This window comes from Aulonocara sp. 'chitande type north' Nkhata Bay, linkage group LG15 (assembly GCF_057382095.1).
Source record: "Aulonocara sp. 'chitande type north' Nkhata Bay isolate Kocher_YH1m ecotype deep benthic linkage group LG15, A_spYH_male_GT1.1, whole genome shotgun sequence".
NCBI lineage: Eukaryota > Metazoa > Chordata > Actinopteri > Cichliformes > Cichlidae > Aulonocara > Aulonocara sp. 'chitande type north' Nkhata Bay.
The window spans coordinates 23,435,941-23,461,387 of NC_141358.1; the positions used below are offsets into that span (position 1 = coordinate 23,435,941).

Consider the following 25,447-nt stretch of genomic DNA (forward strand, 5'->3'; position numbering starts at 1 on the left):
TTACAGTAAAATGCTTTTATTGACAGTGAAGAAAAACAAGATATTTTCTTGGTGTTTCTTATTTTAAGTTTCACTTGTCTGGATAACAAGTTCTTTGAAAATAAAAGCTACTTTCGGCTACTGTGCTATTTCTTTGAAAATATTCAACAATAATTGGCATTGAGATTTACAATATACATCCTTGTTTCACGGGTAAGTGACATTATTCATATTTTTGTTACAGTCAAAACAGAATTCTCTACAAAGACCCAAAACAAGAAAAAATCCGGTAAAAGTTTTATGTACATCTCTTGTATCCATCCACAGATAAAAAAAAATAGTCCTCCACATTTGCAAAAATTCAAATTTTTAACCAGTTTTCTTTATTTTTAACTTTTGGCTGACCATTTGAGAGAATACCAGTGAGCTAGGGGCTCAATGCAGTGCGATGTGCAGCAGCTTGTTTTGGTCTATTTAGCCTTTAAAGATTAAACTTGTGTGGGAGAACAAAAAGTCGCAAACTACCCTCAACTACTTGATTTTTACATGTCAGAAAACAGAAACTGTCAATCATGCAAAAGCATTAAAAACATCTGCTGCATAAAAACTGTTTCTAATGCTGATATAAAATAGCCACTAAATCCAGTGACCCAGTTAATGCAAACAGTATCCCCAAGACAAAGGAAGCATATAATGCTTTACTGATTTCACATAATTTATTTCCATGAAGAAATGTTCAAAACTGGATGTTGACAGTGTAAAATATGGCTGACAAAATATGAAATACTTTTACCCCAGAGGCTGAAGTCTTTTCAGACTACAAGGCCATGTTATTCACCACCTCATCATTGTAATTGTTAAGTGCTGTTTTCTGTAACATACTCACAGGAAAATAAATAGACTGAAAATAAATAAAATCAAATTATATTCCAGATAAAACCTTTTAGTAGTTTATAAAAATGACAAACATCAGTGAGTCAGAAAAAGTAAAAAAACAAAACATATCTTGATTAACAAGAAGCCAGAAAACAGGAAAAATGCATAAAATAAAAGTATTTTAAAGATTCTGAGAAAAAAGAAAGGTTTAACGGAGGATTTAACAGTTGTTTGGAGAAATACCCTACCATCTCAAAGGTAAGGGTATAAAAAAGTAAAATGTTTGAGGTTGTGGTATCAATATGTAATTGTCAATCAATATTTATTTACTTACAAATTCCAGAAAAACAAAGAGACCCTGTCAACTGACATGAATCCTCTTGGAGTGAAGAGTTGGTGAGATTGCAGCAGAAAGCAGAAAAATAAATGTTTATACCAAAAAATCTTGCACATAGGAGGAAGACAAACGCTCTCTTTCTACATCTTTTCAGTTCTTAGCTGAATTAAAAGAACACAAGAATGGACAGGTAAATGTCTGTGATGGTGAGCCCGATTTTTTTAAGCCCTCCTACCGATCAAGTATGAGGAGTAGCCATAACAAATTAGCCCTAAGGTTGACAAGTGCGGCACATCTACTGAAGAGGCCACCTGGTGCATATGATTTGTTGTGCTTTGTTGCATCCTATTTAGTACATTTGTAATGAGACTTACTCAATAAGTCTGTTATTTATTCTAATTTACAATTTTTAAGTAAAAATAGAATCGAAGTCTGACTTCATGCATTTCACATTATAGACCAGGACTTATGAGGTCAAAATAAGTGAAAACAAATGTGTTTCTTACAAGGTTTACGAGCTTGGACACAAACATGAAACAAGGCTACGTGTCAGCTAAGACCAAAGTATCTGCGTTTATGCAAGACTTTAAAAGGAAAAAGAAAAACTTTTATGGATACAGTAGGAATATTAAACTGAGAATATTCAGATGTCAAACTTTTGTGCTTCTCCTGTCCACTCTGCTTTCCTCGTCCCACAAACGGCAGCTCGACCAGCCATGACATGCATAACGGATAGAGTTAAAACTGAAATCATGTATTTCAGAAAAAGGCCTAAAGTTGTGCCTGTGTTTAAAATTGTGCGCTGAACTGTGCGCTACATTCTGTTTGGTCCAAATTTGGAAAACACTGCAGCACATTCCACTTGTCACATATTTATGAGTTCCACAATCTGTTTTATTGAGCGATATTACCGCCGAGTTACCATGTCATCAGCTTTCGCCTTCCCTCCAAATGATAACTAAACTATTTGCTCTTTGTGACTGCATGTGTTCACATTAGGATATGATTGTGTGCGTCTCTATAAAAAGAGCTTCTAAGATCAAGTGTTCTGATCCTACACTATCTTTGTGTGTAAACAGAAGAAAGAAGGTACAGTGCTCAGGGATTATTCATTTCCTTAACTATTGAACCTTTTTGGGGGGGACGTAGCAAGTAGGTGCATTCAGTCACCATGAAATGTCACTGGAGCTTTAAATGTGTCCAGCAAAACAGCACACATCTATACACAATGCTGCGGTAAAAAGAAACTACAGTTAAACGCAATGAGGTCTTCATGGTGATTTTTAGACATCATCTAGCAAAGAAGTGCAATTCCTTGATTGGCCACTTGCCATTGGCGCAAAAAACGAGTCATTTCCCAGAGACGCCCATGTTGAAATGCCCAAATTCAGCATGACATGAAAATAACATATTTACACGAAACAGCTGGGCGAAGCTAATTTCTCCCACCATGACAACTAAACTAGAGCTGAGTTTCTTTTTAGCTATAACCATCCATCTGGATAAAGTTAAAGGCTTAAAGTGAGGGTGTGGCTCCTTTATTTCACAGGTGTGCCACACAGGCAAGTAACTTTCTGCCAGGCCCCTCGACTATGGAACCAGCTCTAGTTTGGATTTGGGAGACAGACACTATCTCTACTTTTAAGATTAGGTTTAAAACTCTCCTTTTTGCTAAAGCATATAGTTAGGACTGGACCAGGTGACCCTGAATCCTTACTTACTTATGCTAAAATAGGCATAGGCTACTGGGGGATTCCCATGATGCATTGAGTGTTTCTTCTTCAGTCACCTTTCTCACTCACTATGTGTTAATAGACTTCTCTGCATTATACTAGTCATCATACTAGTTATTAATCTCTGGCTCACTTCCACAACATGCTTTTTACCCTGTCTTCCTTCTCTCTCCCCAACCAGCCGCAGCAGATGGCCCCGCCCCTCCTGAGCTTGGTTCTGCTGGAGGTTTCTTCCTGTTAAAAGCAAGTTTTTCCTTCCCACTATCGCCAAAGTGCTTGCTCATAGAGGGTCATATGATTGTTGGGTTTCGCTTTGTATGTATAAATTTAGGGTCTACCTCATAATATAAAGCGCCTTGAGGCGACTGTTGTTGTGATTTAGCGCTGTATAAATAAAATGTCATTGAACTGAATCTTTTAAACCAACTTCCCTAAATTGACGTCTCCATTGTGCCGATGCTTTGTGAAAGACTTTTAATGGCTGTCTGTGTGGAAAAGCCCATCCAAGCTGTCCGTGAAACTTAAATATTCATTATTATTTTCATAATTTGAAGTCTTTTACTTGGAACTATTTAGGATCAGTGTTTGTGGACCTGTGCACTTTATGGATGCAGTTTGCTAACGAAAGTTAGCTGAGCCCTAGCTAGCACCCCACCCTCTCATCTAAATATGGTCACTTCTGACTCCAAAAGAAACACGGCGTGGAAGCTTCCAAATTGCTAATGCTGAGGTTTCAAACTGTGGGTTGGTGATGTCACAGTGCCTACATCCATCCTTTATACACAGTCAATTCATGCTGCTTTATAGAAAACAGTAAACATGTTCCGTATTCTTTGCTGAAGCAGGTTTGAAACAGATTCCAGGAGTTAATCTGAGTCAAAGGACCTTTTGATTACTGCCATGTAAAAAAATTTAATAGATATTTACAGTGAGATTCACATCTAGAGTAGAGCTTCAAAGAATAATTCAAGTAAACTCAGGAAATGGTGGCCTAACATCTGTGGCAGTATAAAACTGAACAAGATTGCTCTGCTCGCTTTCTCTTGCAGTGTTACAGGAACCAGTGTCACAGTCGTCTGGGACTGGCGGGGGGGGTTCCAGCCAGTTTTCCTTCACTAACCAGCTAAGAGTGCCAGCCTTTACCTACAGCCAAGTAAAGTGCAATGGAGTGTCTTCTGCATGTCAGTGTACAACAATCTTTCCAGGAGCTTTGAAAGGAGTCAGGCAGCTTGGTTACAACATTAACCGATCCCATCCATGAGACACCTGTCCTAAATCACCTGTAGATTGTGGCTGTCTTTAATTAGACCTGGCTCACGCCCGGCGCCTTCAACTTTCCAAGTTTTAAGGAGGAGATTTTTGGCAACAAAAAGCAGGTACTGCTGTAGGTATTTGATGCCAACTTGTTTCCCACGGGAGCAGGGAGATAGTCTCACTTGTTTGTGATTGTGTGACTTGGCAGGTCACAGTGAGGTTTCACGAGAGAAGCTGACTGAGGGCTCCATCTTGTCTCCATTGGATTTCTTTTCTGAAGGGCAGTCTCCAGGACAATCAGTAGTAAGCTGGGACACAAACAAGAAATCAAAATGAACTGTAATGTAATTAATCAGACTTGATGCACACATCTCTTTTTGGGCTTTTTCTAGTAACTGCCAAATAACCCACAAAAGAACAACTCCTGTGACTCTTGTAACTATAAGATATTTCTGTCATGATCCTGGGTCTGCTGACCCAGCGTTTTGTGTTTAGTTTATGTAGCCTTCAGGTTTCCTAAGTTCATCATAATCATGCCTAGGTGTTTCTAGTTATTTTCCCCTCGTGTTTCCACTATGTTAAGTCTCCCCTGCTTTTCATGTATTTCATGTCTGTGGCTTATGTTGTCAGTTCAGGTTGTCATGTCTATATCTCACTGTGTTTCCTGTTTTATTGTGAAGAGGTCTGGTGTGTCTGTGTTCATCATGTTCAGTTACTCTCCCCCTGTGACGTAATTATGTTTATGTGTCAGCTGGGTTCCCATGTGTTGCCACTTCCCTCATTATCCTCCTGTGTCCATTTAGTCTGTGTGTTCTCAGTCATTCTTTGTCAGGTCGTCCGTTGTACTGCTCCGTTGTTTCCTATGTCTCCGCTCCAGGTATCCCTGTCAGTTTGTTATGTTTAGAGTTTTGTATGTTTCGTTTTAGTTCACCCAGTTTAGGTCATTGTTTAGTTTTCATCGATTCCCTATTATTTTGTACCCTCATTTCTTGCCTTAATAAACGGCTTGTTTTGTTATTCACATCTCATTTTGGTCTGCGCTTGAGTCCTTCCCTGCAACATACGGTCTGCCCTAGCCAGACCGTGACAATTTCCTTATTTACATCTCTTCTCATGGTTTTAGGTTTTTCTGAGCTGTGGATTTCAGAAATGTGGCAATTCAGGGTTTTATCCAAATCCAGCATTACTCTTTATGTAATTTATTATCTACTATTTGTAGATTTTGTGTGATTAAATCTCTGTTCTGATTGAAGCTGGCACAGTCCTGTGCTCTATTTAGCACCTACTAAAACGTTATTCTTAACACTGCCACCAGATGGCACCAATAAAAACATGCAGGCATTACTTGTGACCCCTGAAGCAAAGGAACAGTTGGACAAATCATTTTTGCTATTTTATTTTTTGCATTTATTAAATTGTGGTAACCTCATAACCTACAAAAGATTGTGTGAACCATTTTTTAAAAAAAAAACTTCAAACGTGATAAAAGCAACGAAGGAGAGCCTGAATAAACTCGGGTCTCTAAAGGGCGCTTCAACTGTGACTCAGCAGGATGGTGGGAAGGTGGTCTATCAACTGAATGGAGAGTCCTTAAACAGATTTAAAGGCCTGGCTTGTCTAAAGGGTTTTAAGCAAAATGATTAGAAACAACCAGCTGGCAGCAAGATAATGTGCGAAAGATAGGGTTTTAAAGCCTTGTCTGCTTAGAGGACAATTTGCAAGGCTAAATGCCAGAACAGAAACAAAAAGAGACTCAATGTTCAGGGAAAGTAGAGAAAGGTTCAAGAATCTGTCACCTCTGAAGGTCACATTAAAATATCACACAAAGAGACACTCAAACTAAATACAGTCAGCTGTACAGGACACAGAAAGCCAACAACATAATGTAAAAGAGATATTTTGAAAGGTGCCTGTGAATGGTTTCCATTTACTATCAATTATTGCTACTTTTCTGCCATTACAATAAAAATATAATTTTTATTTTCTGTAAGCGTGTGAATTTACATTTGTTTGTTTCCGGATAAAGACTCTACTTTCAAGAGGCAAAGAACTTTATTAGGTTACATTTTATAATACTAATATTTTATTTTACTGTTTAGCTAAACTGTTTAATCTAGTTGAAACATTCCTGGAAGGACTTACCGCTTTCAGGTGATTGCTGTCTGCTCCCATGTTCACATTGTGTCTTTTCAGTTCTGATTTGATTAAGGCTGAAAACAAAACATCATGAAATATTAGAAATCTAATATTTCATTTAATGAACACATGAACACATAGTGACATCCATATAACCCCCCCCCCCCCCACACACACACACACACACACACACACACACACACACACACACACACACACACATTGCTTACCTGTAAGAATTATTCCCAGGAAGATCCAGGCACAGAGAAAGAGATTTCCAGACAGTGGGCCATGGTCTGTGGTCAGTTTTCCCTGAATCAGAGTGAAAATAATCCCAAATATCTGCAAGATAAGTAAACACCCACATAGCATGTTAGCAACAATTGCTAATAAAGTACATTACATCCTTAAAAAACATTCCAGTCTCTGATCACTGGCAAAGTGATAAGAAGATGTGGAAAATTTGTAGCCAAAAGGTATAAAATGAAAAATAATATTTAGCTTCTTTAAATAAATGCTTCAGATAAAAAAATGTTTTATTATTAGAGGAATCAAAAGCTGTTTGGAGAAAGAGGTCCAATCTTATGTTTTCTTACTGCAGATGTGGCCCATAGTGCAAATAGAAGGCGCTCCTTAAGTATGAGAAAGTGTTGCACAGCTTCTGGAGTACCTGAGCAAAGGCATTGAGGAGTCCTGATGATGTTCCCTCAGACTCAGGGTAGGTGATCTCCACTCCAAACTCAAAGCCCAGTGGCAAGTAACCTGTCATGAAGAACCTGAAACACAGAAGTCACAGAAACGAGGTTTAGAGTCAAAACAAAATCCAATGACCTGATCTACATAATGTGCAAGAATATGTATTTTCATTTGGTATTTACATGTAAACATCGGCACTGTATCTCCCTAGGGGTGGGGTGTGTTTCAACAAAAAACACTGAAAGATGTGTGGCCTGCAAACAAGCTAATTTAACGTACTAGCATCAGCAACAGAGCCTGCAAAATGAAAAGCAGCTAATCAGTTTGTAACTGAGATCTGTATACTCAGTTTAAAAGGAAGGTAAAGCCTGTTCTCTGTTGGTTTGTTTGTTGTTGTTATTAAATAATATAACTATAACACTAAATATATTCTATGTATATATATTTCTTTAATGCTTCTTAAGAACAGCTGGACCTACCCCAGGACTCCAGCAGTGACAAAGACCAAGTGGATGTTTTTGAGGTCCAGAGTGAAGGTGAAGACCAACATGCCCACAAACGACAGGATGTACACGATCAGTGTGGTGATCCTGTGAAAAAGCAACAGCGCGAACATGAGAGCCCCCGTACTATGGTCACCAAGCACAAACACAGCCTTCATACTTCTCAACATATCAAACTGTTTTTTCTCCCACACAGACCAAAACAAACTGACAAAAACTATGAGAAAACATTAAAATAGAGCTTTAATTGCAGAAACTGAATCATGGCCAAAGTGGCAGGTGTTTGACTGCTTTAATTTACTGTACCTGCCCTCCTGGCTGAGGGATTACCACTCTTTGTGTCAGACATATGAAACAACTCTGATATCCCTCTATATGATCAAAAGTATGCAGCCTGGTCTTAGCTGTCATGAAGGGGAATCTTACTGCTACAGTTCACATTAATATTTTAGTAATGTTATGTCAGCTCTCTGGGGAGGGTTTTTTCCTGTCTCAACCTTAAAATGCTTCCTCCGTTGGTTCAGAGCCTGTTCTCAAACACATTCAAAAGTGCTGAATGTGAAATAGACCTTATAATTCAAGCAAATGCTGCTGTGGCAGTGTCCAGTGAGCAGAGGAGGCTGCCATAGCATGCCATAGCATGCCATAGCAGTTATTATACACTGCAGTGTATAATAACCGCTGAAAAAACACTTTTCACTTTTCAGCAATATGTCTCAGTTTTTCTTAAATCAATCAACCTTTTGTAATATCCCTCAGAAACACACTGGCACAGCTCCTTGGTTTAACAGTCTTACTTCAGTGTCCTTTGCCAGATCAAAGGTAATGTCTTTGTTATTAGGAAGTCTTTCTGCCTTTAATGGATCACCGTTCTTAAAGATGTGCAAAATACACTAATATTTCTGCCATCCAGAAACCATCCTGCAGGCTGATGGGTCATATTTTTGACACCAGCCTATAACATAAACTATATCTATAGCTTGTGTAAGTGTGTAAGTGTCGCTTACTTGTACAACTTTGTGCGGTCCAGCCAAAGGCCACAGAGGATAGATCCAACCATCCCAGCAACAACCAAAGTCAAACCGATTCTACCAGCATTCAACTCCTGGTTCTGAGGAGAGGAGAGGAGAGGAGAGGAGAGGAGAGGAGAGGAGAGGAGAGGAGAGGAGAGGAGAGGAGAGGAGAGGAGAGGAGAGAAGAGGAGAGGAGAGGTTACAAGAGCCACAGTGCAGACAGCTGATTCAAAGGCATTAGCCTCCGTTTAAACTGAGCATACAGTATCTCAGTTGCAGGTGGAGATTAAAAAAAAGTCACATGTTTTGTCAGTATGATGGCTGTTAATTGGAGGCTGGGGGGAGGGGGGTCAGAGGTTTAAAATGCTTCTGGTGGGAGAGGGCTGCAAAGTCATCTAACAGTTTAGCCAAGAGACGGAGAGTTTTTTAAGGTCATGTAAGGTTGAGGATCTGTGTGTGTGTGTGTGTGTGTGTGTGTGTGTGTGTGTGTGTGTGTGTGTGTGTGTGTTTGTATTGCTGAGACAAGCAGCAGCTGAATGAGCATCAGCTTTTCCATCACTCAGTGTGTGTACAGTGTCTGATGGCGACAGAGAAAAAAAGACATGAGTCTTTCAAAGTGACTGAATCAGCCCGCTCTCTGTTGATTTAGCTTTGTGTGTGTGTGTGTGTGTGTGTGTGTGTGTGTGTGTGTGTGTGTGTGTGTGTGTGTGTGTGTGTGTGTGTGTGTGTGTGTTATGGTGGGATGCAGGCATGCATGAAAGCAGCTAATGAACTCAGAGCCATAGACAATAACCTCGTGTCTCATCGCAGCCGTCACAAGTTGCTCTGTTCTTTGCTTTCTCAATAACCTCTCTGTATATTTCTCCCTCTCAGCCTCTCCATCCACTCTGCAGTTTTCTAACACCTGTTTTATCTGCATTTTACATTCACCAGAGTAACATAAATGACACAAACATGGTTTACAGTGGTCGAAGTGGAGCACATATGTGCTGACAGAGTAACAATTTTCCACTATGATGACAGTATTTTACCCACATTGCGTCCACACTCACGCTCTTTTCATCATAACCTTTAAGAACATGAGGGTCAAATCAAAGAGAAACAGTGAACTGAAGGCTTCACTTTGCCCTTTGGCTCAAAATACAGTACACACAGAACTGCAGCTGCTGATATTAAAGTGCAATATCAGATGGTTTTATGTGTAATTTAAGCGTTTTTTATGTTTAAAGAGTCTATTGAGTTCTGTGTTGTAGAGGTTGGAAATCGGTATATATATTAGACACTTGTATGCAAGGAGGAGAGATGTTTAGCTTTGTTGACTGTCACCAGTTATTGTTTGGGTTATTTTTAAAAGCATTTATGTCTCACATTCATGACTCCCCAACTTTGGTCTCTAGGTGGCTTTTACTTGTTTCTTGAAGTCTCAAAAGCATCAAAACAAAAACAGATGCATCACAGTTATTAGCCTAAGTAAAAAAGCCAGATAAACATGAATAAAGTTAGTAGGTTGTGTGGTATTACTTAACATCTTGCTATATAAGAAAACGGAGTTATCTTACCAATAAGTAAGTAAGCATGTTGATTGCAAGTTTCCAGCGCTTTTACCAAACGAAAGAGCTTCTTAACATCAAAAGTATCAGAATAAGTAAGATGGAAATTTCAAACCAGTGGGTTTCCAGAGTTATTGGGCTTGATCTTGTGCAAACACCAAAATGTCTGCACAAGATTTATTAATATGTTTATTAGTATATCAAACTAGTGAGCAATCCATTGACCAGTTTAATGACACCAGAACCAATCAACCTGATCAAAATTACAAAACTGTGAAGATCGTCATGAGCTAAGAGCTCAGAATAACGATTACTATGTTAATTATTAATAACAACCTCTTCACAATCAAATCAACTTGATTGTGATGAGTGTTTGTAGTCATGGATGTCTGCTACATTATTGTACTGTAATGTGTAACAGCGGTTAGCACTAACTGCCTCACATGCTCTGTGGGGCCTCTCTGTGTGGAGTCTGTTTGCTCTCCCTGTTCCTGCTTTGGTTTGCCTCCGGGTGCTATGGATAACTCCCAGTCCCAAAATATGCATGTTATGTTAACTGGCATTTCTAAAATGACCTCGTGATACTCATAACTTCTCCAGAGTCATCTTGCCCAGTCTCAGCTGGGACGGATGGATGATTTTACCTCATAACAGGCCATGATCATCTGGTTGAGAAGTGTTGAGACAGAGTAGAAGGAGCCAGTCATTATACCTGCAGACAGACAGCAAAGGCAAAGGTGAGCACAGTTTTGCATTTAGCTTACAATTGAAATAATCCATGAGGATTATGACTGAGCTAGAATTGGATGTTTATAATTATAAATAATAAATAATAAGTATAATTCTGAATGTAAACACCCAAAGCAGACATTAAAATAAGAACCAAACAGTAAAAGTAGCATTAGTAGTAGTGATGTACTGTAAATTGATGTTATAGCTCTTCTTTCATTGAGCCTCTGAGACCCCAAAAAAAAGCAAAATATCAAAGTTTTTGATATTTATTTATTTTTATATAATATAAGTATTGTGGTTGAAAGAAATATGTGACAGTAAAATAAAAAAAATATTTATTTTTAGTCCTATGTAAAGGACATCTGGTCTTGCTTGACTGCAGAATGGTTTAATGTAATGATATTGTTTTCATTTTTGTGTGGGTTTCTGGTAAAATGTATTTTTATTTCATGGACATCAACAGTTAGGTGAAGGTAACATGTCTGAAGACTAAAGCATGATTTTAACAAAGAAGTTTTAGCTTAAACTTCGTTCTGCACACCTGATTATCACTAAGGTTGTTAGGTCATATCTCCCACTGATCATGTGTGACATGACAGAGTGATATGAGTGACGCAGAAAGGATTTCACTCAGAATTGTGAAAGGGGACTCAGACTTAGTGCTGTCAGGAGACGAGGTAGAGAAGGGCCAGACAGCAAAACAGGAAAGCTCAGAGGAGGGAATACTAACTTTTGAGGAAATGACTATACCTGAAGTTTATTACTGATACGAAGTGTTGTGTATGTTAGGCTGAAGTTGTGGGATTTGGTTTCTCTGGCACAAAGTGGAGAACAGGACATCTCCTCAGCTACTGATGTAGCACTGATGTAGTCCTGTTGCAGTCCGTTTAAGAGAGGTCTCACCTTCCAGAGGGCATTATTGTTTTCCCCTCAGAGCCAACCTTTAATGTACTTTTAGCAAATGTATTACTAATGACAGAAATCAAAAAAAGTTTTTAATGTAAGCTAAATTTTAGCTCATTATGCATTCTACATTTATGTGTGTGTGTGTGTGTGTGTGTGTGTGTGTGTGTGTGTGTGTGTGTGTGTGTGTGTGTGTGTGTGTGTGTGTGTGTGTGTGTGTGTGTGTGTTTAGTGTACACATTGTAATCCCAAAAAGCTTTAAAGCCCTGGGTTACAAATTGCTTCTTACCCATAACGGTGCTGTCACTTTTTCTCTGCTCAGGCTCTGCAATAACTTGTACAGCCTCCTCTGCACTTTCACCATCTTGCTCTAATTCCTACCCTCCTCCACTTCCTCTTCTGACTACAATAGGTCTGATTCTCCTTCTACAATTCTGAGCAAAATCCTTTCTACCTCACTCTTTCCTCAGCTTCCTGAAGGAGGGACGTAGGTTGACACCAAGAGTTAGCAAGTCATTTATCCACGTACACTGCCAAGGACACGGAATAGTTTTAAAAGGGTAAAACTGATGTATATTTCTGAAATCCTACTAAACTTAATTAACGCACCCCATATCGAAGAAACAATCTGATATGATTTTAGAAAATATGTGATCTGTTAGCCCAACCCTCAGATAGGATGCATCACTACAAAGCCCACAATGTCCTCTTGCCAGTGCAGTAGGACTCATGTAGGGTGCATACTTTGTGCTTGATGCAGAGGCCTCAGACTGATTTCACTCACAAAGCACAAGAATGAATTGCTGCGACTTTAGAAGTTAATGTTTATTTGATGGAAAATTACTAAATGCACAGCTCTGTTTGTGTGTGTGTGTGTGTGTGTGTGTGTGTGTGTGTGTGTGTGTGTGTGTGTGTGTGTGTGTGTGTGTTAGATTAGCCTTTATTGTCTCCTTTAGGGGAAAATTGTCTTGGACAAATGAGGAAAACACATCATGTAAGATAACAGTTTGATACCCTGTACCTTTTTCTTGAGGGTTTCAACTCATACTCTTTATAAAGGATGTGATTTATACCCTCAGTGATTTTCAGACAATGTTTTATTAATGACTCTTCAAATATCACCTGGAGAGAAGATGAAGTGAGCATCCCAGTTATCATTAGCATATCCAGTTATTATTATTTAAGTATCCCAGTGCTGCTCTTTTTAGAACAAATCGCCCCAAGCATCTTGAAATTTACACACTAGCAAAAAAAGGTTATGAAATTCAACCTTGGTGCCACAGTGTTTGTTTAATGGAGCTTATCAAAAGTGAGACAGCGGTCAGCTGTTTTCTAAGAATGCAGAAACAGAGGTGTGCATAGAGAAGTAATTCTAGCATAAAAAGAAAGCATACCAAATGAAAGAAAATATGTGTAGCAGTACTGTGGGTAATGCTGCTATCTGGAGTAACTTTATAGTGATAAGGTTGTGACATTGTAATGATAATCTGTATAGGTGATAATGGTGGGTGAGAAGAAGTTGCTACTATTCATCATGATGATAACAGCATAGGCCGTAAGTCCGGATAACATAGGTAATGATCGTAGTATTACGCAATCTGCTTCATATCATATCAAATAATTGGAGGAAATATCAGGGCTGAATATGCTGAGTGTGGCCAGGGTTTGTTTTGACTAATGGTAATGTATTAGATCTGCTGACCTGAAAGAGTCTCCAAAATGTTACCAAAAATAAAGACAAACAATGTAAAAGTCAGGTGTTTTACACTTGCCATAGGTGATGAGGAGCAGGACAAAGGCTTTATTCTTCACCAGGTTGAGGATGGACTGTTTGTAAGAGTAATCTTCAGGAGGGGAGTCTGGTAAGACAGCCTGTGCTTGACTGGGAGGGAGAGGAGGTCTGTCTTTTATGACTGTGGAAAAGGCAGAAACAGTGAAGTCATGGACCTTTTATGTGAGAAGAAAATAAATCAGAGCCTCTGTGAGCATACAAGAACCAGAAAAGTTAGGAAATTATTGATATGTGGTATCAAATGTAAATAATACACATCTGCGTACATACAGCCCACATTTTGAATTATAAACTATTTATTTAGATTATTTTTGACTCAATTCAAGTATGAGGTTAAATCAGAGATTTGTTATAGAGTCTGAGGTAGTTTCAGGAAGTCAGCTGCCAAAACCAGGAGTTCCTGAAATTACTGCAATGGAACTTTGATAATATGTCAACTCTTGATTGGCTCGTTTTAAACCAGCTGCAGTTTCAACAGTGTGTTTACATACGGTGTCATAGATATTTAAAGACACCTACTATTAACCCCACTTTACAGAATGATGCAGAATCTTAATCTCAAACCCAATTCATGATCCTGAACTGGATGCTTAGTGTTTTTTAGAATATTTACAATAATCTTAGTCTCAAGAAGACAACCTGGCCCTTAGATGCACAAAAGCATACTTGCACACCTGTGTACCTGGAAGCAGAGGTGTGCCAGTGTTCTTTGTACCTGCAGGCCTCTGTACACATGTACACAACAGAAGTCTGAGTTTGAGCACCACTCCCTGGAAACTGAAACATTTGGCAGTACCAAGAAAACGTATGCTGCTTTGCATAATGTAAGCCAGCGTGCGACTGTGTGATATTAAATGTGTACCTATCACTGCCAGGACGAAGAGGACCGTGGAGACGGCAGCTGTACCGTAGAACATAATCATGATGTTGTGACCTGTGAGTTCAACATTATCAGGGGTGTTAGGAACCAAAACAGGAGGCAACAAGAAGCCAATGGCTGTCCCCAACTACAAATAAAAGGCACAGGAAGAGAGAGAAGAAGAGATTATTTACTTACACAAATATTACTATTGCTAAACTGAGCATATAAAGAGCTGATAATCTGGTGATGATAGTGTTGTCCATTAGTTGGCTGTGGCTAAGAAATTATTTTTCATCTACTATAGGCCTATTCTTAGGTTTTATTAGTCCTAGTATGTTCCACTGGTCCCTAGTTTTTCTAATTTCTCTATTTCTAGTAATGAAAATGTTGGAATTTAGACTGTTCGTTCGTGGGTACAATGATTTTTGGGGGGTCAATAATTGTCAGTGAGTTCTTGGCTGTTATTATTGTATTTGTTGTTCATTTGCTGTAAAAACTTTGAATGATCACTAAAATAGAATCACGTCTCTATTCCCCCCTGACTCGGTCTGCTCACTAAACTCCACACAAACCTAACCTATCAATAATCTGTGACACGCGCACGCGCTGACCTGATTTCCGAGCACTGCCGTGGCGCACGCAGTGGAAACCTCTCGGGGTCCGAACCACACCGAAGCCACGCGGGAAGGCAGGCCGAGGATGAACACCTGCGCCACGGAGCAGATGACCTGCGCGGTGACGGTGACTGCGAACAGCTGGGGGTTCACGCTCGCGCATTTCAGCCAGGCGCCGGCGCAGTTGAGGCCGGCGCCCAGCAGAGCCGTTAAGCGCAGACCCTTTCGGTCCAGCAGCCAGGTGGCGGGGAAGATGAGCGGCACGTAGGCCACCATGTAGACGATGGAGAGCCAGTCCACCTTGTCGTTGGTCACCCCGTAGTACTGCGTGAACACGTTGGTGATAATGCTGTACTGGATCCACTGGAAGGCGTTCACGAGGGAGTACAGGCTGAAAACGGCCAGCACGGCGAACCGGCGGGCGTACACCCTGGTCTCCAGCCTTTTCTCTTCCTCCTCCTCGCCTTCTCCTCCTCCTCCTCCGTTAGGTAGCATCACCTCTCTTTCATCAGGCGGAGCTTCCTTGTCCTCCTCCAGCTCCTGCGCGCGCTTTGAGATTGTCTCCCCGGCCCCGCCCGCGTGCACCGCTTCGTTTGGCCGTTCCTCGTCCTCTGGCTCCTTCCTGCCGACCGTGATGTCGTCAGGTGCGCCGGTACCCGCGCGCAGATGCTCCTGCACGAGCTCACCGGCGACCATGATGCGTGTTCGCAGCCTTTTGCTCTTTTTGCGCGATGCTGAGCCCAGAGATGATCGACTGAGGCGAGCTGAGCAGGAAACAGAGAGGTTTCCTCATTTGGTTACCGGTGAAAAAGAAGGCTGAGCTGCAGATGACTGAAATATGAACAACTGCTGACTACATATCCTTAAATATGAAAATACTCGAACACTCAACACTCCTTAGAAAACAATACCCGGCTTCTGTCAAACAGCGTGCTGCTCCCGGTCTGACACACTTGATTCTCTCTCTCTCTCTCTCTCTCCCTGTCTGGTGGTTTCAATACGTCTCTCTACCTTTTAAGCCGACTCTGACACAAAGCCTTTCGATAACGATGAGCCAATAGCAGAGCAGCATGAGCTTGTAGTAGTATCTAGTAGTGCTGCCTGTCTGGGCGTATGTGTGAATGGTAACCGTGGAAGCTCTGATGCACACGTAAAGAAAAGTCTCTGCTAGGAAGTCAAAACGAGTCAGTTTCGTCACTAAATCATCTTCTCTTTAATCTGCTTTCTAATACCAAAAAAGTAACGCGAGATCATTTAAATGTTTGTGGATGTTAGACTGTTTCTAATTTCTACCAAATTAGATGAGTGAGTTATTTTCATGTAATCTGTGCTTCTTGTGAGATCTCTCGGTACCATAGTCAGCGGCTCCTAGAAACACGGCCTTAAACTGTCAGACTCTCCCGTGGAAACAGCTCAGTTTGGGAGCAATAGACACACCCTCTACTTTTAGAGCCCTGCTTTAAACAAAGTAGAGGCTGCTTTGTTTAAAGCAGGGCTGGAGCAGGCACGCTTGACTCACCTGATATTTATGCTGTTGTATGCCCAGGGTGCTGGGAGACTTCCCATGATGCACTAAGCATTTCCTTCTTTTTCTTTTTACTCCTGCTGCTAATATGCCACTACTCTATGCGACTAATGTTTGGCCACTCTCTCGTGGATTTTATGTTTACACTGTCTACACTCCTCTTTCTTTGGTCACAACAGATGGTTGTGCCTCCCTGAGCCTATGGGAGACGTGGATAAAACAGTGTTCTTCCTCACCACAGTCGCCAAGCCCTACCTTAATGGGGATTATCAGATTGCAGGGGTTCTTCCTCTAATACTGTAAATGGTATACAAGTAAAGATGAACAGAACTGATAGAAAAAATATAAAACTAATCAGTGTTCCTTTAGTCTGTAGCTACGCTGCCTGTTCCATATACTCAAAGTAGCCTGTCCATATGCTGAGCATTATCTGCTCTAATCCTAGTGTGACCCAGTGAGACTGGATCACAAGTCTGATCCTACAGGTGATTCACACCTACAGTAAAATCTACACGCATCTGATCTCTTTACTGGACTTTAAAATGCAAAGCAAGCAACATTTCACAGCCCTTTCTGTGTTTCTTTTCCAATGAATGGCAGTGCAGTGTTGTTTGACTTCACTGAACAATGTGTAAATATTCAGCTTGCAATCATTTATAAATCTCCAGCTTGTAAATATCCCAGTTATTATTATTAGGTTCTTTCTCAGTGGGCTTAATCAAACTTCTGTCCACTCCGGACGTCACAACTACGTTAATTATACACAGTGGTTGGTTTTATTTATTTTGTTTTTATGCAGCTGGCTTTACAGGTTCTGCAGACTGTAGAATACCTGAGGTTGAATCTCGTACAAGGCTTGTTTTCTCATGTATCAGTGTTTTATGAAAGCCTGACAACTAAAGAATAAAACAAAACCAAAGGAAACTAAGATCACACCTCGACTAAATTTGAAATTTAATATCTGATGTGGGATTCTTACTCCACATTCTAGTAATCTCGAGGCGAGGGATGTTCTACTTTCGCTCGCACAGAGTGGCTCATCTCCCTTAATAAATTATCTTTGAGACCCCTCTTCCGGTTTCTTGTTGCCCAGGTAACTAGTGCATTCTCACAGCTTACCTTTGGATAATTTATGAAAGGAAATCTAGTCCACATTAATACTTCCTACAAAGATAAAAAGTAATGTCCGGGTATGAGGATCGGGCTCTGCTGGAGCTGAATCAGAGCAGGGAGACGTGGTGTCAGGTGGAGATGAACCCCCGGCAGGGCTGGGAGAGATCACAGAGGAGACATTACCGGAGTCACTTGAAGTCCAGCTCGGTTCTCCTTACAGCTCTGACCGGCGGACCGCAGCGCAGAGAGGCCTGCACCCAGCGGCCTGCCCCCATCAAGCTCCCGGAGAGAAGGCACTTCGAGGAGGGCTGTAAGAAGGCTTCTCTGAAGATTTTACAGAAATGTTTCTGTAGATCTGATATGGACACGAGAAACTGTGTGTCTGTCCCAAATACTTTAAAGATATTAATATTTAATTAGGTAATTAAATTCTAAAAGGCTGAAAGATTCAATATTTTAAAACTACAGCAAACCTGTATCCACAGTTATTTAGTTTATCAAAGAATCCCACTTTCCAGATATTCCAATTTCCCGTATTACGTTATTAAAGATGAAATTTGTTTAGTACCTTCATTTGCTCCACAGTACAGAGAAATGAAATGTTAGTAATGAGAGATAGTTTGCACACATGCCATTACATTAGGACCCTACAGGTCACCTGTTTTATGACTGCTGTTGTCAAACATGTGGCCCACATGTTTTTGCTGACAGACCCAGCCTCAGTAGGTCCTTTCCACCTCATTGGATGGTTTTGCAGAAAAGGAGAGCATGGCTGTTTAACGTGCTAAATCTGAGCCTCAACCCTGAATCATGGTCAGTTTCTCAGCCTTCTCATTAAAAGATTTTACCCACAATGTGTCATACAACACCTTACTAATCTACTTACACCTAGGAGCCACGCTGATGCCTTTCTCTAACAGTAGACGGGAAAAGTAAAAAACGAGGCGTATTATTATTAGCTTGATGTTAAAAACTTGATGCAGTGGTCTTACCAGTCCAGTCTACTTAAGGTTAAATTGATGGTATGTGGCCCACAAAGTAAAATGAGTTTCACATCACTTACCCAGGCAATCATCTAATGCAAATTTACCACTTGTACTGTAGTTAACTGGCTTAAAGTTTAAAATCTGTAGTGCACCACTTAATTGCTGCATGTCTTGATCAGGCTGACATAAACATATTTATCAAAAACATGAGGTGGAACTATGCTGTATCAATGATTTATGGAGGAAAACAAAACTGATGCTATTCTTCTTGCTTTTATTTAACTGAAATTCTACTTAAGTATTGTTTTGTTAATGTTCAATAGAACTTGTTTGAAAAACAAGTTTGAGAACAGCCGTATTATTTGATTTTCTATAAAGTGATCAAAAAGAAAATGAGCAGCTGTTGACTCCTGAGATCTGTCTCTTCTCTTCCAGATAAAACTCACCTGGTCTAGAGAGCTGCAGCCTTAGAAGATGACCTGAGCTCATACTGCAGATACACCAGGGACCCAGACGTGGGGCAACTTTCAATATTTTATTTTCACAACTAATATATGACGTGATACAAAACCCCAAATACGCTGGAGATCATGGCACATGAGGTCTTAAAAGATTTGATTGTACTTGTTATTGACAGTACCGAAATTAAAAACTCATTTTTAAAAAATAATTTCCATGCATCACTCGCTTTGGTCAAGAAAGACACATCTCATTAATTATTAAAATCATCTGCAAGACTTTGCAAAAAGCTTCTAGCTTGTGTGAAACTTAAAAAAAAAACCCTCAAAAGTAAAGAAAAACCTTTCTGATATTCAAACGTTAGCAGTGTTCATCACGTGTTTAAAAAAGTTCACAGCCTCGCAGTGAAACACTGAGAGGCGGACAGTAGTAATAGGGCATCGTCACTGATCTCTAGAATCGATTAGATTCCGATTCACAAGGTCCCGAATCGATTCGATTCAATTCGATTCGATTTGAATCTGGGAAATTTTGCCTCAGACAGTCAGAAATATTATATATAGGTGTGAGCATCAGAGCAGATGGCTTTGTGTCAAAGTAGCTGAAGATAAAACACAGAAAAACATGAAGGTGATTTTCCTGGCCTGGGATTTTATAAAAAATATGCTGCAGTAGATCAAAAACGAAAGAAAAACATTAATCAACATATGAACATTACCTCTGAAGTTACAGAGGTTTTATTAGAGACACGGCTAAGCGTTTTGCATAATTTAAAAAGTTTAAATTTGTTCAGAAGGGGGGGGGGAAACAGCGGCCGACAGCGCTGTAAACAACGGTAGACTTGTGCGTAACAAGCAAGCGAATAATGCAGAAAACAGTACAGAGAGAGAGAGAGAGCTGTGCATGAAGTGTGATTTTATCGTGGTGGAAGCAAAACGGCAAAAGTCAGAGTGAATTCATGACACTGTTTATGTGAAGCGTTTGGATCTTCTTTTGCTGCTGGTTCAGTCAATATATTTGGAGAGAGATAAAACTAACAGCTTTAGAATCAGCGCAAAAAGGGCGTAAACACAAAGCGCGACCGCTTTCAGCCCCGAACGTGTCCGTGCCGTCGGGTGAGAAAGGCGACATCTCACTGATTCGTCAGCAGGTCCGCGCTTTGTGTTTACGTCTTTGTGCAGAATCCGTGTTCCTGCTCGCATTTACTGTTTTAGCTGTTTGGTGGTTGTTGAAATTTTGTGAGGTTTAACCTGAGATTCTGGTGTTTTGGGCAAAATAAATTTATATTAAAAAATTGATTCACCCCTAAGTAGTAAAGGGAGTTATCTTTTCCATGACGTCACACACTGGGTGAGCCTTGGATTTCGAAATCACGCTCATGTCACTGTCAGCGTGTTTTAGCTTTGGGGAAGAGTCTGTATGCATTGTGTGCGGTGACCAGCCGAACAGTTTCTGGAGGGAGACCTTTAACATCGGCGATGTAGCGACATGGCAGGATGATGTTAGCGGGCTCATTCCTCACCTGGCAGACAAAAGACAGATTAAACATGTCTGCACTTGTGGCGCTGTGTCTCAATATGATGATGACTTTAAAGCCTTTAAAACTTACATGCTGGTGAAGCCCGAGGGCAGGAGAGTCGGTCTCAAGACAAATGTGCTCCAATGGGATCTGCTTGATTAACTTGTCTCTCTGTGTGGCGGTACTAAAACTGTTTATTCAGGTGACTCAGCAAAAAATGTTAAAAAATGTTTTTCCACAGGACGACATTTTTCATCTCACCTGTTTGCTTCTGCAGACGGCGGGGGGAAAAGAGAAGAGGTAGCCCGCCTTCACACCTTCCAGAGCGACCGATGGCTTCCCCGCAAAGTTATGAAGCAGAGCTCGGCTGATGCCTGACAGAAAAACAGAACATGAGATAACGTTCAGATGTCTGCACGGTTCGCTGGAATCTAACACTCACCTTGTTCCTTCATGGTCTCAATCGTGACCCTAGCAGCTGATCTGGAGTGGACGTTCCTGAACAGAAATTCACAATCGACACGTTACACAGACTTCTATGTGGATTAAAAACCTTCACTTAGCGACTTGTGCATGCTCGGCAGACTGACTGTTTGATTATTTCTGGGAAACACAGGCTCGGGGTAAAAAGCTCAATGTGAGCTTCATATTTTTATTCTTGGACTCTGCATGATTTGTTCATTCATGTTTACACTGAGTCTTGATGCACTAGGACTTCTTTAAGCTATAAGATCTTGTTTGGTCCTAAAATGTGTTAAATGAAATCCGTCATTTAAAAGTTCAAACACTTTGAAACAATGGAATTCAACACAGTGGAGTACACAAATATAAACCCTGTGTTATATTTGTGAAAAGGGAAAGAACTTGAATTTGAACTCTAACAACAGCTATTTTAATTAGTCCTCACACAGGTAAGTCCAGCTCCTTGGCGATGCTGAGCTGTTTGATGAAGACGGTCACTTGGTCATCTCTGTCCTGCTGAGTCGGGGAGCACCAGGGAGTGAAGTCTAAACCAATCTGAAAAATTAAAAGAAGGCTGTTATGGCCCTAGCAGGGCCTCCTGTGAAATTGAACTTGTGTGGGTGTGTCCTGCTCTCTCCTACCGTAGGTGCCACCCTTTTTGCACAGCTGACTCTAATCAGCAATTAAGACCAGAGACAGGTGAGGTCTAGTGCCAAAGAGCCTTGTTGGGTTTTGTAGGTGGCCTGCTCTGTGGAGAGGAGTGTGTTTCGGTGACTAACCCTTTTTTGACTTACTTTTCAGTTTATTGACCAACTACTGGGTTTTGTCGTTTTCCTTCTTTAAAATGTGATAGGGCTTGTCCGTCTCTTTTAGTTGAATTACTAATAAAAACATTAATAAAACCCTTTAATTTAACCATTTTGCCTCCCACGTCTCCTTTAGATATTTCCCTCATCCCCTGGACCCTTTAAGAGTACGTAAAAGTTTGGGGCTGATCCGGGATTTGAAAGTAGGACCTTACACACCCCAAGCCCAAATCGTAAAAAATAAATACATTTTTTTTTAATCAGTCATCCCATCCCAGACTACTATTAATGTAGGAAAAGTTTTAGAAGACCAGAATCACTTTGCATTTCTTTTTCACTATGATCGTTCCAAATTTTAAGTCGTTTTTAGAACAAATTTAATCAAAATTTCATTTCCTGAAAAGGTACACTCAGACTAGCATCTTAATGCTCACCATTAACTTGACATAAACATTTAACGCACTGATCTACAAGTTCAGTATTCAAAGGGTTTATGCATGCTACGGTAGAAACTAAACCTTGGTCTCAGGTTCGCTCTTTAAACTCTCAACTTTGATCTATGTCAGTGAATCGTTACTGATTAAGTTTCATAAGAGAAGAAACATAAGAAATTTCTATAAGAAACAGAAATGAGGCGCACCAAATGCTACATTGGATTTGTGTGTGCCACCTTAAAAACTGACACCTGCTCTGGTGCATGAGCCTCTGGCAAGGAAGAGGTTTAAGTCGCCATCTCTCAAGTGAGTCAGTTCTCACAGAGCTTATGTCCAAATGAAGTCGAGTCAAACTGGTTTGATTGCTCAACCTAAAACCACAAAGTACCCTCAACCACTCAAGCATCCGCAGATTAAAGAAAAAACTGCCAGACCAGATATGAGGGAAAAGGTTACAGATTCAAACTGTAGCTGAACTAAAATGTGCTCAGTGAAGCAGAGGATGGAGCTCTACGTCTCCAACCTAATCCAACAGCTGGAAACAGCAGTAGGAGAGTGTCGATTTAGCCCTGTGACGCCTGAAATGTGCTGAAAAAACACACATTCCTCATTGAGACCATGTAGAAATTCCCTGCACCATCAGCGCCTGCTGGAGAGCAGTTAGTGTGTGTGACTGTCTGTGAGCCTGAGAAAGATTGTTACTGACCGTGTGCATTAACCTTTTCTTACAAGCGAGATTAGCAGGTAAATCGGGGCTTTTAACAAGTTTAATCTGCTTTGCTTCAAGACAGGTTACGTTAACAATGTAAAGATTTTTTTAACATGGGGCAGACACAGTGTGTGTTAGTGTGTGTGTTTGTAACAGTTGAATCCATGACCACCCTTAAGCCTTCAGAAGCTGATATAACTTAAATGATCTATGAAGTCTTCCAGTCATGGAATTATTTATTATATAAAACTTTGGTTAAACTTTTTCCTACTGAGCTCCATTTCATGGAGTCTGAGATGCAGCACACTTCTTAGTCAATTTAAAAAGACGTTTAGCTTAGACATATAAACATGTTTTATTAAATCCGCAGAAAAATTAAAAATAGTTTAATAAAAGAGATTATTATAAGGTTCAGTTAGAGGTTAAAAGTCTACCTCTCCAACAGCGACCAGGCGTTCTTTGTGATTATAGAAGTGTGGAAGGGCGACGTCCAGATCCTGTAGAACATATTTCTTTATTAAAGGTGAGGTTTAAAAAAGAAAAAACATTAAAAAAATATTTTTCTGGGTATTCAGCAAACACTGATCTACTGGAAATTTCCCACACCATCTTCAGGGTTTACAGAGAATAGTCTGAAAAGGAGAAAACAACCAGTGTGCAGCAGTTCTGTGAGTTTAAATGTGAAGTTAATGACAGTGATCAAAGAAGAATGGCCAGACTGCTGCAACAATAACTCAAACAACCACTTGTTATAGCTAAAGTGTGCAGAAGAGCATCTCTGAGCACACAGACACGCACTCACAGATACTTGAAGCAAATGCGTAGCAGAAGACCACAATGGTGGTCTGATTACATCATTTCCTTAGGGATTAATAAGCATTCTGTTTCTGATGGGCTGCCGCTCCCGTCAGCGAAGAAAGGAAAACTGACGCTAAAATTAAACAACAATAAATTTGAAAAACAGAAAGCCAGAATTTGGTATAAACAACATGAAATGGATCCTGCCTTGTATTAACTGTTCAAGTCTGCGGTGGTGTAATGGTTTGACACGTTGCACCACCTTAGAACAGATTGAACATCCTTTAAACATCACAGCCTTTCTGATTACTGTTGCTGACCATTTCCATCCCTTTATGACCACAGTGTGCCTGTCTGTTGATGGTTGCTTCAAGCTGGTTGGTATATCCTTGTCAAACTAGTTTCTTGAACATGTATGCAAATGTCCTCCACAGTCACCAGATCTCAATCCAACAGAGCACTTTAGGGTGTGGTGCGGTGGAACAGGAGATTCATATCATGGATCTGCAGCCAACAAATCTGTACTGGATGGATAATGCTATCTTGGACCAAAATCTCTGAGGAATACTTCAAGCACCTGGTTGAATTGCTGCCATGAAGAATTAAAGCAGATTTCTACCATAGTAAGCAAACTACATGAATCACTGGATACAGTCTGGATACAGATTTCCTTCCCATTTTTTCATGATTATTTAAGTAAAATATTTAAAAGACAGATGCGCTACACATTGGTTCACTACCTGAGGTTTCACGCTGCGCTGCTGAGGGCCCTCGGCAGCCTGCAGCGGATGGATGCCAAAACACGGAGCCACGAGATCTGGATAGCTGTGAGAAAGGAATTCAACATAACATCAAAGATAATAAATGCAATGCTTTCCAGCTGTGAACAGCTGTGCAGAACAGTATATACACATTTGTTTTCTTTACACTCTGCATGACTGACTTTAGAGGAAAAGTAACACAAGCTCTGTTCTTACTGTGAGCGCACCTCAGTGTGTCTGTGTACTTTTACTATACAAATATTAGTTCAGAAAACCTAACCTTTAGTTGCACCTAAGTTCCTGGATAGTTGTATTTATTTCATCAGCAAATAACTGAAATTTTGTCTCTTTTTCTCCTGTCTTATTTCAGCTTAATGATTCTTTTAGGCTTTATGCTGTTGATGTCGTTTTTCTTCAATTTGGTGTCCTCTCAATAAAAAGCAAGCAGCATAATATATGTTTGTGAGACAGACAATGTGCTTTGCAGACGTGCAGACCTTTCCTGCAGCTGGAGAACTCGGGCAAACTCTCCGACTTCTTCTGTAACTGCAACCAGAGTCTTCACACCAGCCTACACATAGACACACATAACTGCATGCTTACTATTTTAAATATTATATTAAACTGCACTTATTGTACTTGTGTGAAACAAGATGAAACATACAACTACACGTTTTCTTCATCTGTAGTTTCAGGCTGTATTTCCAAATGGCTCTGAAAATATCTACAGGTTTCAAATGGCCAAGATCTGTAAGGCATATGTGAAGGTATAAAAGGAATTCATTATGCTTACCTCCCTCGTCCTCAGGATCACATCCTCGAAATCCTAAAAGTAAAAGAAAGGCTATATTTGAGTAGTATATATAAAGCTAGGAGCTGTAATCAGACTGTAAAT

The 25,447-nt window shown here is 40.3% G+C and overlaps 3 protein-coding genes across 11 annotated transcripts in view; 1 reads left to right on the top strand and 2 right to left on the bottom strand.

Moving 5' to 3' along the window:
• On the bottom strand, window positions 1-16,928 carry flvcr1 (FLVCR choline and heme transporter 1). Of its 4 annotated transcripts, none has more exons than XM_086265061.1 (11): window positions 16,761-16,928; window positions 14,978-15,744; window positions 14,367-14,511; window positions 13,485-13,625; window positions 10,722-10,789; window positions 8,522-8,625; window positions 7,491-7,601; window positions 6,986-7,091; window positions 6,546-6,657; window positions 6,322-6,389; window positions 1-4,487 (listed from the first exon to the last, which is right to left on the bottom strand). In XM_086265061.1, exons 2-11 carry the CDS (start codon window positions 15,674-15,676, stop codon window positions 4,389-4,391), a joined length of 1,653 nt encoding a protein of 550 aa, XP_086121187.1. In that variant the 5' UTR covers window positions 15,677-15,744; window positions 16,761-16,928; the 3' UTR covers window positions 1-4,388. The 4 variants fall into 4 exon arrangements, with proteins under 4 accessions (XP_086121187.1, XP_086121186.1, XP_086121185.1 ...); XM_086265060.1 differs by having other exon boundaries at window positions 16,500-16,928; XM_086265059.1 differs by lacking the exon at window positions 16,761-16,928 and having other exon boundaries at window positions 14,978-16,334.
• spata45 (spermatogenesis associated 45) lies at window positions 14,997-21,953 on the top strand. Of its 3 annotated transcripts, XR_015125150.1 has the most exons (3): window positions 14,997-17,928; window positions 19,040-19,119; window positions 20,860-21,953. XR_015125150.1 is itself a non-coding variant. In XM_086265069.1 (2 exons), exons 1-2 carry the CDS (start codon window positions 17,688-17,690, stop codon window positions 18,404-18,406), a joined length of 318 nt encoding a protein of 105 aa, XP_086121195.1. In that variant the 5' UTR covers window positions 14,997-17,687; the 3' UTR covers window positions 18,407-21,953. The 3 variants fall into 3 exon arrangements, 2 of the variants coding, with proteins under 2 accessions (XP_086121195.1, XP_086121196.1); XM_086265069.1 differs by having other exon boundaries at window positions 18,330-21,953; XM_086265070.1 differs by having other exon boundaries at window positions 19,040-21,953.
• tatdn3 (TatD DNase domain containing 3) overlaps window positions 19,721-25,447 on the bottom strand; it is a 6,110-nt gene continuing 383 nt past the window's right edge. The window contains exons 2-10 of one of the 4 annotated variants that reach the window (XM_086265065.1): window positions 25,346-25,378; window positions 25,050-25,123; window positions 24,532-24,616; window positions 23,428-23,490; window positions 21,490-21,599; window positions 21,025-21,080; window positions 20,844-20,956; window positions 20,673-20,753; window positions 19,721-20,585 (exon numbers count right to left, since the gene is read on the bottom strand). In XM_086265065.1, the coding sequence (XP_086121191.1) occupies window positions 20,451-20,585; window positions 20,673-20,753; window positions 20,844-20,956; window positions 21,025-21,080; window positions 21,490-21,599; window positions 23,428-23,490; window positions 24,532-24,616; window positions 25,050-25,123; window positions 25,346-25,378 (750 nt within the window). In that variant the 3' untranslated portion in view covers window positions 19,721-20,450. Of the gene's footprint in view, window positions 20,767-20,843; window positions 20,957-21,024; window positions 21,081-21,489; window positions 21,600-23,427; window positions 23,491-24,531; window positions 24,617-25,049; window positions 25,124-25,345; window positions 25,379-25,447 lie in introns of all 4 variants that reach the window. The other 3 variants (XM_086265066.1, XM_086265063.1, XM_086265064.1) reach the window with 3 other exon arrangements.

Excerpts from the sequence above, each read along its gene's own strand:
- flvcr1 (XM_086265061.1), bottom strand. The coding sequence starts at position 15,676 with ATGGTCGCCGGTGAGCTCGTGCAGGAGCATCTGCGCGCGGGTACCGGC. Across the intron at positions 8,626-10,721 it reads TGATCATGGCCTGTTATGAG|AACCAGGAGTTGAATGCTGG; the intron begins GTAAAATCATCC and ends TCCTCTCCTCAG. Across the intron at positions 4,488-6,321 it reads ACAGCAATCACCTGAAAGCG|CTTACTACTGATTGTCCTGG; the intron begins GTAAGTCCTTCC and ends TTTGTGTCCCAG.
- spata45 (XM_086265069.1), top strand. The coding sequence starts at position 17,688 with ATGTCCGGGTATGAGGATCGGGCTCTGCTGGAGCTGAATCAGAGCAGG. Across the intron at positions 17,929-18,329 it reads AAGGCACTTCGAGGAGGGCT|ACCCAGCCTCAGTAGGTCCT; the intron begins GTAAGAAGGCTT and ends TTTTGCTGACAG.